The sequence below is a fragment of the Cetorhinus maximus genome, chromosome 12 (assembly GCF_964194155.1).
Source record: "Cetorhinus maximus chromosome 12, sCetMax3.hap1.1, whole genome shotgun sequence".
NCBI lineage: Eukaryota > Metazoa > Chordata > Chondrichthyes > Lamniformes > Cetorhinidae > Cetorhinus > Cetorhinus maximus.
This window is the reverse complement of record NC_135890.1, coordinates 31,433,663-31,446,918: the sequence shown is the minus strand read 5'-3', so window position 1 is coordinate 31,446,918 and position 13,256 is coordinate 31,433,663. Positions and strand designations below refer to the sequence as shown.

The following is a 13,256-nucleotide window of genomic DNA, read 5'->3' as shown; positions in this document are numbered from 1 at the left end:
GTTCCTGGGCAACTAATGCTACTTAACTTGAGAAGGTATCTAAACCAGGTTAAATTTGCAAGAGTTACTTCGTACTGAATTAGTTTTGTTAATAACAGCTTCACATTGGTAAGATCCACAGAAGCAACATCCCAGCATAATTGCACCCATACCACTCGGGAGGTCAGTTCTTCAGAAACATTCTGCAAGAGGGCCCATTACAGTTTTGGGTCTATTGTAGATATTCTCTCAAGGTTCAGTGCCAACAGTCATTCCTGTAAGTGGGTCTTGTGTTGCTAATGATCAGGAGTTTACCAGACTGCTCCATCTTTACCTATACAATAGCAGAAGGTGCAACAATGGTATTCTAGTTATATGAACCAGATATCATGATCCTTTAGCTGCCCTCACATACTCTTTTCCAATTTTACAAAAGGCAGGTTGCTTAACCATTAAATGTGAGCATGTCAGTTACAAATTTTCAAGCTGATTTATTTTACAGTCAACAAGTGAACAATCATTACAGCAAATCTCACCTCTTAACTTAATTTCAGTCCCACCTCATATCAAAAAAGTGTCCCACAGTGTCCATGCCAGTGGACTAAGCAACATTTTCTTTTGGTCAACTATTTCCCTGACGTATACCAAAGTTTACTGTGAGCAGAGTTAGCTCCCATTTTAAGGCAGACCAACCTTGGCTTTCGCATGCTGGTGTCAACTGATCTTACCAATTGAAAGCAAACATGTGCTTCTGCTGTTCTTTGCCCTGTAGAAGGACAGGATGTTTGACATTTGATGACTAGCCTTCTTTCTGCCAACAGAGCTGCTAATCAAGTTGGCTGTCAGCCCCATAGGAAGCCACCTAGAAAATGCAGTTTCAAAGTGAATAGGGCTATTCAAACATAATGAGGCTGGATGGCCTCCCATTGTCTGACCTGAGGACAGACAGCATTCCACAGAGTGACCCATTTAGCTTGGCTTGAATATACAACTCTCCTTCTGTCTGCAAGGTCGATGTTAACCCTCATTTTCACTTAAAAGAAACATGAATATAAGTTACATCCAGATACTTCTGCAACAAAATGGTTGAACATCGTGAAATGTGACATTTCCCATTGGCCCCTTTACAAAATAAATTGTGAAAGACATTCCTTTGAGGGTCTAGGTGGCACTATACTTGCACCTGCCTGCAAAAACCTTCAACTGAGTGTAGCAGCCACAGTCATTCTATCATGCAAGGGTCAAGAATAATCTCAGCCTAGGGGAAATTGCTCCTAGTTACACCTCCTCTGACACAGATGACCTTGCTTTGGTCTGACAGAGGTTCTACTTGAATGATTTTAGCACTGCTCTCCCTGTAAGTGCAGGGAGCTGAAGTATCTGTGAGGCTGGGCATCAACCTATCCTACAATCTACCAACTTCCTGCAAAATAGAATCATGTCATCCTACTCCCAAATACATACCATACATATGTTCAAATTAAAATCTTTATCCCATCCTGCTTAATTGTATTCGATCATCTTTCTGGAGTTTCAGAAAGCAATAAAAAAATCAATCATCCCACACAGAACCGTACTTCCTGCCGACTGAATAGGAAGAATTGTATCTCATGCTGACTGAGCACAAACACTGACAACAGTTGTTCAGGAGTTTGGCTCAAACTAACCACAGGTCTTGCAAACATGTGCATCTAAAGGGGAGAAGGGAGATGAAGGGCAAAAGAAACATAAAAGTTCAATAAACGGAATCATTAATAGTCAGTGAACCATGGCGATGCCTATCAGAATTGTTTCTCTTTCTATAATCAAATTTTTATGCTAAGTGAGCTCAGCTCTCCTTTATTATTAATACATAATAACAACATTTAACTAAAGAATATTTCTTACTTTGGTCGTAAAAGATGCATTCCTGCCATAATGATTTATCATTTGGTCTCTTTGTAAATGGTGGCAGTCAATTACATTCCTTCGTACTGTCCAGATGAAGTAAGGAATTTCTTTTGATATCAAATTTGACTGAAATAAGATAGTAAATCCAATCATAAAAGTGTTAACACACTAGTTTGCAAATAAATTTTAAGAATATATGGAAGCATGGATTGATAAAAGGCCCACAGAGCCTGTACAATCCACCTCACCGAGCCTCAAACCCAGTTATTTAATGTAACATTTGTTATTAAGTTCAAATGGTAACATACTAAAGTACTTGGCTGAACCCTGACATTCATCCCCCACTGGAAGTGGATAACTAGCACAATCTGGCAGGCACAAAATGTGTGCATCTGATGCTGTTGCATAGGGTCTCTGCCCTTTTATGTCAATTGCTAGATTCTACCTGCAGATTCTACCACTTATTGCTTGCATGCATTTCCTTCCATGCTAACATATGTAAAAGAGATGAGACAGGTCGGGATGGTGTCAACACCAAAACGTCCTTTCTGTCCTGCCTCAGATATCCCCAATGCAATGCACACCTGAAGGCCTTCAACATCTGTCTGAGTGAAAGTTGATTGGCACATGATGTCCCCCACCTTTGTGACTTAACAAACACAAGAATCTGAGGATGCCGATTCTGCAGTGTTTACTAAGAATTGTAAATATGTGTGTGGTTTAGACCTTTGATACAATCTGGTGGTATCTAAATGAAAGCATTCAGCAATGAAAGCATTCAGCCTTCCCTATTAGATTAGAATGAATGTCTCTGCCTGTCATTTCACTTTTCATGGTTTATGAATACATTGTCCTGGATTGTCCTCTTCCCACCAAAGGAGAATCAAGCAGAACCTCTACCTGATGCCTCAACCCTGCCCTGACCATGGCTTATTTCTCTGGGCTGGGAGGTCACAATGTGTACAGGGCAGGACCCTGACAGCTGGAACCCACCATTACAACCAATGGGAATTCTAACAGTCCTGCAATACCCAAAAAAGTGGAGACCAGGCTAAAGGAGCACAGGGCCCTGAAAATTGGAGAGACATTTAAATATATTGTAGCAGGCTAGGCCAACATCTAACAAAGGGAAGGGGAACATGGCCTAAAAGGAGGGAGAGGTGCCCATTTTAGGCCCTCTCCCCTCAGAACGGCCTTTGGAAATCTCCCACAGCTGCCCCAAGCTGGCAGTCTCCGCAGGCAGCAGAAACAAATGCAGGAGGGAAAGTATAATTTACATGTGGTGGAAGGAAAAATCAAATCAACACAGGGACATGATCATAAGTCTCTTCATTTCTTTCCAATGTTAATGCCACCATCCTATCTATTTTGGGACAGGACGGTGGTTGAAAATCCAAGCAATTGTTTCACGACACTGAGGGGTAGAAATTCATGATTGGTGCACCCAGTTTATGGATGGAAAACAGTGCTAATAATGGCTAATTTTTCAGGGTTACACCCTGTACTTCAAGATACCTGAGAAACATCCAGTGGTATGTTGGCCTTGGACAATTTTCAGGCTTTTAGGGTAGCCACCTAAAATAGGCATTATGCTCTTCAATATGCTAATAAGAGGCTTAATACGTGTATTAGGATCCCTCTGAGAAATTGGGCTGTTCAACAAAGACCATCTTGTCTGTTCCATTTAGGTTTTCCTGCCATGGTTTCCGTGAAGTAATGTCACCAGATAAATGAGTTCATTAATTTTATCTTTGATATCAAGCCAGGAGGAGCAGAATTTGGAACATTTCAGGTCTGTATGACTGCACAAAGTGCATTTACTCATTGGGTCATTGGGGGAGCTTCATAAGACAATACAAGTACTTTCTAATACCAACAAGAGAGATTTAACCAGCTTCCCCGTGACACAGGCTTTTGTAGAATAGCATTGGGTTCATTGGTGCAATTTTTACTCTCAACTGGTCTGTCAAGCAGAAGCAAGACACTTTCCCCACAGTCAAAAAAGAGACTCCTGGAATATGAGTCAACAAGGGAGGGATAGTTATTTCAATAGACACCCTGTCACATCTCTGGGAGCAAACTACCTTTCCATTCCTTCTAAATTTGAAAGAACTTCATAAGATTGAAAAGATTTCTTTTGATAGATTCCTCTAGATAGCAGAGTAAATTGTTGTTCAATGTGTGGCATCTTTACCATACCACTAAATGATGAATGTTTTCTGCACCATTGAAGGTACAATGGGCTTCCTCATCCTTCTGAAGCTGGAAAGACTCATCATCTAATATAAAAATATAAACTAAATTAGAGAAGAGCAGAATATCGGTGTGAAGGCAGCTCAGATAAGATAGATAAGAACATGCAATTCTTTACATTTACTTTAACTGCAAATAATTTTCTGTTAGAATGGCTATTTTCCCCCATTACTAACGCTGTACTTGTATTTACTACTCAGCTGACCAGTAGCAAATTCTGAAGGCATAATGTATAGAATTTCCATTGCCAACATTAGGAGAATATTCATAATGCACCAAGTGACAATTTGTCTTATTCCAAGGTGAGGAAATTTACTTTGTTGTTTGCCAGTAATAATTATTGAACTAAGTGTTATATAGGCTACAACAGTATTGGGATAGCGGGAATAATCAATTATGTTGCAAACCTATTCTTGTTTATAGTAAAACTGTTGCCATTCCAGTAATAATCCTCCTCCCCTACCCGTATGATATTGTCTAAGATAATAGAGAATACAGGTATCTAAAACAACAGGTAACTCCAATAGCTATGTTTCTTCTCCATGGTTACTGATCAGAAAGTCATTTAACTATTTAGGGGGAAAATATCATCCTGGTGCAATTCACTTCTCAGGAATAGTACATTCAGAAACAAAAGCCCCCACACCATAAACAACATTCTTACTGCCAGCAGTGTTTGCTTTGTATCAAATGGAATATATATCAAACCACTCCAATATATTGAAGGGGTTGAAAAACTTAACTTTTTTTGGTGAAAGTATGTTTTCTGTTAAAACAGCATCATCATATTACCCATTGTGTTACCGTGCATCTCTGCTTACAAACACCTGGGAAAGTAACATAGCTATAATTTTACTAGGGTAACAACATTCCTTTAAGGTTGCTGAATGTCAGAAGTAAGCTGGTGTGTACCTTATTGCATTACAAGGAAATATAACGATAAAATGTTGGCATCATATTTTTATCAATTATCAACAAATTGCAAACAGAATCTAGGGAAGAAAAAGGCCCACATGAATAACCAATGGTTTGATTCACCACATCCTAACAATAAATGTGTTCCACGCTTGTTTTTTTTAAATATACTAATGATCAATGAACAAATATATAAAGTGAATGGCTGTATCCTGCCTACCCCCGATAACCTAACACCCCCTTGCTTACCAAGAATCTATCCACCTCTGCCTTAAAAATATTCAAAGACTCTGCTTCTGCTGCCTCTTCAGAAAGAGAGTTCCAAAGACTCACAACCCTCCGAGAAACACTTTGCTTCATCTCTGTTTTAAATGGGTGACCCCTTATTTTTAAACAATGACCCCTAGTTCACAAGAGGAAACATCCTCTCCACATCCACCCTATCAAGTCCCCTCAGGGTCTTATATGTTTCAATCAAGTCGCCTCTTATTCTTCTTAACTCTAGCAGATACAAGTCTAGCCTGCCTAACCTTTCCTCATAACACAACCTGCCCATTCCAGGTATTAGTCTGGTAAATCTTCTCTGAACTGCTTCCAACGCATTTAAATCCTTGATTAAATAAGGGGGCCAATACAGTACACAGTACTCCAGATGTGACTTCACTAGTGCTCTGTATAACTGAAGCATAACCTCCCTACTTTTGTATTCAATTCCTCTCATAATAAATGTTAACATTCTACTGGCTTACTGAATTACTTGCTCTACCTGCATACTAGCCTTTTGCGATTCATGCACTAAGGCACCCAGATCCCTCTGCATCACAGAGCTCTGCAACCTCTCACCGTTTAGATAATATGCCTCTCATTTATTCTTCCTGCCAAAATGGAGAAATTCACATTTTCCCACATTATACTCCATTTGCCAGACCTTTGCCCATTCACTTAACGTATCTATATCTTTTTGTAGCCTCCTTATGCCCTTTTCACAAATTACTTTCCTACCTATCTTTGTGTCCTCAGAAAATTTGGCAACCATCCCATCCATCCCTTCATCCAAGTAATTGATATAAAATGTAAACAGTTGAGGTCCCAGCACTGATCCCTGTGGCACACCACTCATTACATTATTCCAACCTGAAAAATACCCATTTATGCCTACTGCCTGCCTCCTGTTAGCCAGCCAATCTTCTATCACTGCCAGTATGTTACCCACTATACCATGAGCCTCTCCTTATACATGAAACATGGTGTACAGAAGTGCAGAAAAAATAGATTTTTGAGTCCGGGAAAAGGTGCAGAGAAGACACTAAGAACCCAGGAACACAGGAAGGTTCAAAATATGCAAAAAAGTGGCTGAAAAGGACAAAGGAAATCAGACAAAGGTTGCAAGGCTGCAAATGAGACATAGCTCAGAAAGGCACACTGAAAAATATTAATCTGCAGAAAACTACTCAAAATACTGAGTGAGTGAACATGGCAAACTTTGTAAACTTTCCAAGCCCATTTCCAGTCGAAATGAACAGTGATACATCGCAGAACTGGCAGTTTTTACATTTAAAATGGCAAAACTATGCAATTGCAACAGACATAAAGAAAAGCCTGAACTGATAAGAGTAGCCACATTGTTAACACTGCTGGGGAATGACCTCTACAAAGTGTATGCCACCCTAAATCTAACGGACAAAGAAAAAAGACGCCAGAGATTTTGAAAGCCTTTAACGCACATTTTGAACCCCGAGCGAATGTTACATATGAACGTTATGTATTCAACACTAGAGTTCAGAGTAAAAATGAGACCATTGAACGTTACGTGATGGCAGTAGCACAGCTGGCAGAATCACGTGAATTCGGGCTGATTAGAGATAGATTAGTCTTAGGCATGCGAGACCCCTTGGTGAGAGCAAGTTTACAGAAAGATGAGGAACTGATGCTAAAGAAAGTAATAGGCATGTGTCGAAATAGAAAAGTCGTGAAACGTCAGCTAGAGCATATGTATGGCAGAGCAGACCAGGAGATACACAAAGCTGAGAGGCAGTCCAAGCTGAAAGAGCGGAGCAATTGCTAGACAAAGCGCAGGATGCAAATACTGCGGAGGACAGCATGCACAGGAAAAGGATTGCCTAGCATGGGGAAAGCAGTGTTTTAACTGCAAGAAGCTGAATCATTTCACACACAAGTGCTTAGCCAATAAAAAGCAAAGCAAGCCTATGCAGAGGACCACTGGAGAGACTTCACCAGATGAGTCTGATGAAGAACCATACATGATACAACAACAGGTTGGTTCAATCAAGTCTATAGGTGATAAATGGTTTGTGACTGTTGCCATGATCACTGCAGAGGGAAAGTATCAAGACAACAAGAAGCGTCAGATAGACACTGGTGCATCATGCAACATAAAGACCTTCACAGATCTGTGTGAAGTGGCTCAACATGGCGATCAGGAAATGAAGCCCTCAAAAGTAAGGTTGAGGCTATATGATGGCATGACACTAGGACCGAGAGGACATATTAGTCTGACAACCCAATGCAATGGCAAGGAGGAAGCTCTGGAGTTCCAGATCATAGAACAACAGCCACATGGACTGGAGCAGTTCAAGAAGGCGGCACACCACCACCTTCTCAAGGGCAACCAGGGATGGGCAATACATGCTGGCCCAGACAGCGATGCCCACATCCTGTGAATGAATAAAAAAAAACTAATCTCAGCTGAAGCAAGCCTAAAGCTTGGACTGATAACCCTAAATGTGCAAACAGAGAAAGGGAAAGATTCCAGAGTGAGAGAGACAATAAGCAAGTAAACCACAAGCAAACCACAGCTCTGAAGAAGGGTCATACGGACTCGAAACGTTAACTCTCTTTCTCACTCCACAGATGCTGCTAAACCTGCTGAGTTTTTTCAGCATTTTCTGCTTTTGTTTCAGATTTCCAGCATCCACAGTATCTTGGCTTTTAAACCACAAGATGGTTGCTGACCACGTCAGTGCAATGAAATGCATGAGCCAAAGGTAAATGTTCTACAAGGAAAGGTTCACATCAGAGCTGAACTGGGAGAGTTGAAGGGCAAGATTCTAGCTGAGTCCATATCTTTGAAAATGCACAATAAACTGAAGTCTTCAATGAACCAAACTGTGCGAGATCTGAACAAACAAATTTCAGGGACAACACAAAGGTACCAGGAGGAAAGAATGACTCACAATTCCAGAGCTGGCGACTCAAAGCAGGTGTTGAAAAACTCAACAAGTTATACAGTTGCAACCACAAGCATATACGATCAGCTGGCGAAGCTGTTCCTTCACCACAATTGGCCGGTCGAGGAGAAGGGATCTCACCAGCTGTATTGAGCACAGAACTCCCATCAATCCCAGAGATCCACATGTCCCGAACAGCCGAAATGGAACATCAACCGTCACCAAGGCAACAAAGACCACAGGAACGACACTCCGGACAAGGAACGTCACCCAGACGTACAGCTAATTTCAACACACACGTGTTATATTAAGAGGCCTGAAGGGTTTAAAGACTATGGCCATGATTTTCCGGCCCCGTCATGGTGGAGCCCGCTGCGGGAGATTCGGTGGCCCTGCCAAAAGCCCATTGATTTTCGGTGGCTCTGGACAATCCTGTCAGCGGGCAGGGGTGCAAAGTTCCGCCCTATGTTTGCAATGCATGTGCAGAGACTGATGAATAGAACAAACAGTTATCAATGCATGAAAACAGTGAGCGTATAGTGGGTAACGTGGATAACGCACTGTCACACAGGGTCGTGCAAACAAATGTGTCTTTTGTTTGCTAGGCAAAAGGGGATGTTTCTATCTTTTGTTCAATATGAAAGGGGGGATGTTTGGGTTTTGGAAATGCAATCTTACTAAGTGGACTACCAGTGAACTACCTGGCTTGCCATAGTCATGTGACTCTGCCATGAGGCAAGCACTGTAGGCTGCTATTTCTAACCAGTTCAATAAAGAGTCTCACTGAGACAACCACTGATGAAGACTGAAACAAGAACAAAAATTGCTGGAAAAACTCAGCAGGTCTGCCAGCATCTGTGGAGAGAAAGACAGAGTTAATGTTTCGGGCCCGTATGACTTTTCTCCAGAACTAAAGAGAAGTAAAAATGTGGTGAAATACATACTGTTTAATGGGGGTGGGACAGGTGAAGCTGGATACAAGGCCAGCGATGGGTGGAGGCAAAGGAGAGATTGCGAAAGATGTCATTAACTAAAGGTCAAAGGGGTGTTGATGGTGGTGATACTGGCTAAAGGTGCTAATGGTGACATTAAGAGTAGAAAGCAGGATGAGCAACTCAGTCAACACACACGTGTTCCATTAAGACCTGCACGGTTTAAAGTCCAGATTTTCCAGTCCCGTTGTGGTGGAGCTGCGGGAGATTCGGTGGCCCTGCCAGAAATCCAAGATGATGAAGACTGCTGTCCTTACACATGAAACATAGTCCCTGAATTTAAAGATTTGTGCAGAAACATAAAAAGGATCCTGCACATCAATGTGAGATATGCTGGAAATTTTTTTACGCAGAGGGTAGTGAGTGTCTGGAATTTGCTGCCAGAGGAGGTGGTGGAAGCAGGTACGATAGTGGTGTTTAAGAGGCAGCTTGACAAATACATGAATAGGATGGGAATAGAGGGATACGGACCCCGGAAGTGCAAAATGTTTTAGTTGACGGGCAATATGATCGGCGCAGGCTTGGAGGGCCGATGGGCCTGTTCCTGTCCTGTACTTTTCTTTGTTCTTTGTTCTTTGAAATCATCACAGTGCATTCATTCTTCCAAGTTCAGCTGTTGCTAACCTTTTCAGGGAAAATGGACCATGTGAGCTGATGCTCCAATGGAAATGACCCCAGTAAGATGATTCAAAACAGGGAAATGCTCCATCCAAGCACAGGTCTCTACAAAAGTGGTCATTGAGAACACCATTGGGTCTTAATGAGGTGCTTCTACTGCCCAGACAGGACAGTAGGGATCTCTACAGTATGCTGCAGATCATAGTTGTACACTGCCATGCCCTGCACATCTTTATGGTACAAAAAGACCTGAGCTTGGGCAGTCCTAGACAGGTAACCCTCTGGTGGCTTGTTTCTCATGATTTTATCTGCCTATTTGACCTACAACAGGACTGAGTGAAGTGATGATATCTACCTGTTAAATAGAGAAAGGGGCCTTAGGGTTGAACATGCAAGTAATTTCTGTTAGTGAAGATGAAGATGATGCACTGTAAAATCCCAAATTACTGACCACTTAACCAGAGTGCATTGTGAAGGCTTCTATTTGTGGCTTTTCATTCTAGAAGGTGAAAAGTGTACCGGTGCTCGGGTTGCCAAAGGAAGAAAAGGGAGAATCGTCAGGGTATTAACTTGCCTTCCCTGATCAGGTCACTAAACATTGAACTTCATGCAGCATTGGTCTCCATTCCTGCAAGTCATTTTGTACATATGCTAACCCATGGAACTCAGATATGATCAGTTCTTCAAACCATCAATGAATGCACCATCTTCCATCAGCACAGATATAGCAGAACTAACTTCAGGATCTCTACGTTTTTTGCTGCAGGTGCATCTTAGTGCGAATATAAACCAACAAACAAAAAGCAAATCTTTTGGCATATAATACAGAACCTACTCAGGCAGTCAAGTTTCTATTACACCTCTGAGATTTTTTTACAAAGGAATTCCAAGTCTTCTTTGAAGCAAGGCTATGGCTACATAGAGCCACATAGTGGTAGGATGTGGACTCACAGCTGAACTCCAATATATGTTGAGTTTCTAATCTTAGCAGCAAATATTTCACTGTTGAGCCAAATGCTTCTCCACAGTAAGAAGAAGAAAACTACAGAGGTGGTCCAGAGTGCTCTTCTACGCAATCCCTATGGCCTACTTCAGACTCCTAATAATAGGCGACTTAAAGGAGAGTTCTACTCGATTGTATGGCAGCCTAATCCTATATGTTTATAGAGGGCAATACCTGAACTATTACAATCTAAAACAAAGGGGCACAGTCTCAGGATAAGGGGCCAATCATTTAGGCCTGAGATGAGGAGAAATTACTTTGCTCAAAGGGTTGTGAATCGTTGGAATTCTCTACTCTGGATGATTGCGGATGTTCCATTACTGAATACATTTAAGGCTGGGACAGACAGATTTTTGGTCTGACAGGGAATTAAAGGATATGAGGAGCGGGTGAGAAAATGGAGTTGAAGCCCAAGATCAGCCATGATTGCACTGAATGGCAGAGCAGGCTCGACGGGCCACATGGTCTACTCCTGCTCCTAATGTATGTGTTCTTATGTATTACTGGTGCCCCTTGATTGTTCACTGACACCACTGTTTTGGACCAAAGAACTGCTGGCAAAAGGCAGTTTGAGAACAGGCATTTTCTAGAAGATATCTCTCCACTGAGATTGGGAACATCCTAATATCCAATAAGGAGTTCTATGCAAAATGGCAGCCATTTAACTTCATTTGGATGCAAAAAGCAAACGATGGACACTAGCAAGTTAATTATAGCTGAAGTAATTTGGTTATGGATAACATACTTGTGGGACCCTTTTTCAGTTTTGGATTGCTCGTCTTTTCTTGCTCACAATTTTAAATTCTGTCTGATTAATAATTCAATTCAATTGTTTTTTTTATAAATATCTTGAAGGATTTCTGCTTGATGATGCAAACTAACTACACATGGGTATGGTCATGTAGTGGCTATGTATGGAATGAGTAATTCAGAGGCTTGGGCTAGAGGCATGAGTCCAAATCGCACCATAGCAGCTGAGGAATTTGCATTCAGTTAACTAAATAAATCTGAAATAAAAGGCTAGTATCAATAATCATTTAGTCATAGTCCCAAAGGACCATAGGCATCTCTCTCCATAAGAGAGACAATTTTGGCAACTCATAGCTTAAGGGGCGCCTCTCCCCACGCGCAGAGCAAGACAAGGAGGCAGGGCCTCCATGAAATACCACAGTCAGTACCGGGATCAAACTTGCTCTGTCATCCTTACCTGGTCTGGTCTACATGTGACCCCAGACATGCAATGTGGTTCACTCTTAAATGGTATGATGGTGGAAGCCAGATATGGTGAAAAAGTGCACAAAGTACTTATTTGAAAATTGTGGGCCATTATCGGACATGATCTCGTTCAGGATGCCATGGCTCGTGAACATTTCTTTCAGTGCTTTAATTACTGCCTCTGTGTAGTTGTATATAGTTGTTTCATCTCAACCCATCTGGACAATACACCACAATAAGGAACGATTTGCTGTTGAAGATAAATAGGTCAATGCCCAGCCTCTCCCATGGCCTAATAGGGAGTTTTGTGGGGATGAGGGGCTCTCTTTGGTCCTGTGCAGTGCACGCACCTGACAGTTTGCTATGGTATCCTCAATTGCCCTGGAAATTCCTGGCCACCAGACAGCAGATTGTCCAAGTGGCTCTGGTGTATTTTTTGAAGGATCTCCGGTTGAAGGGAAACTGGGATGACCAGCCGCTCATTGTAGACCAGGAGATTGTCTATGACCGTAAAGTGTTTTTATTGTTTGAATCAAGCTTTCATGATACCGCTGCTTGGTCTCTGTTGTGGCCACCCTTGTTGGCAGTGATGGCAGATGCAGGTATACTCATCTCACGTTTTTTCCTAGCAAATCTGTTGGATTTTACTTTGGTCACTGGCAGGTGGCTCCTTGCAAATTGGGAGTACACTTCCAACTCTTGGATAAGATTGGTGTCCTGTTTTATTGGTAGGCCTACTGTGATCCTGGGAAGTATTTTTGCCGTTGTTTGGTTTTTACCCTGGACACATACCATCTCATTAGCGAATCTCCTGTGGTGTAGGCGGAACCTCTGGATTCTGGTAGGCATCTTTGCTAGCTCCTTCTCATCCAGTAACGAGACTGCTGGCTTATGGTCTGTTTCAACTGTGACATTGAGGCTGATGATATAATCTGAAAACTTCTTGCATGCCCACATGACTGCAAAGACTTCCTTTCCTATGACAATGTATCTCACTCCCATGTCCAACAGCCCTCTGGAAGCGTAGTACACTGGTCAGTGACTTCAATTAACTCCTATAAATTCAGATTTTAGGTCTCTGCATTCGGAGCCTGCAGCCATCCAGTACAGACCATTAATGAATCAGTTGACAGGTTCTCCTGGCTGCTGGACACGCTTATTAAATTTAGCTCTTTTAGGGATTTTGTTACTTCTTAGGTTAAA

General features: G+C 41.8%; 1 protein-coding gene across 1 annotated transcript in view; it reads right to left on the bottom strand.

Moving 5' to 3' along the window:
- The window catches only part of ttll3 (tubulin tyrosine ligase-like family, member 3), a 62,507-nt gene extending 49,452 nt beyond the window's left edge, over positions 1–13,055 (bottom strand). Inside the window, exons 1-2 of the mRNA XM_078554422.1 lie at positions 12,846–13,055; positions 1,867–1,995 (exon numbers count right to left, since the gene is read on the bottom strand). Coding sequence (XP_078410548.1) covers positions 1,867–1,995; positions 12,846–13,055 — 339 coding nt within the window. The remainder of the gene's footprint in view (positions 1–1,866; positions 1,996–12,845) is intronic.
- Between the last annotated feature and the right edge of the window lie 201 nt (positions 13,056–13,256).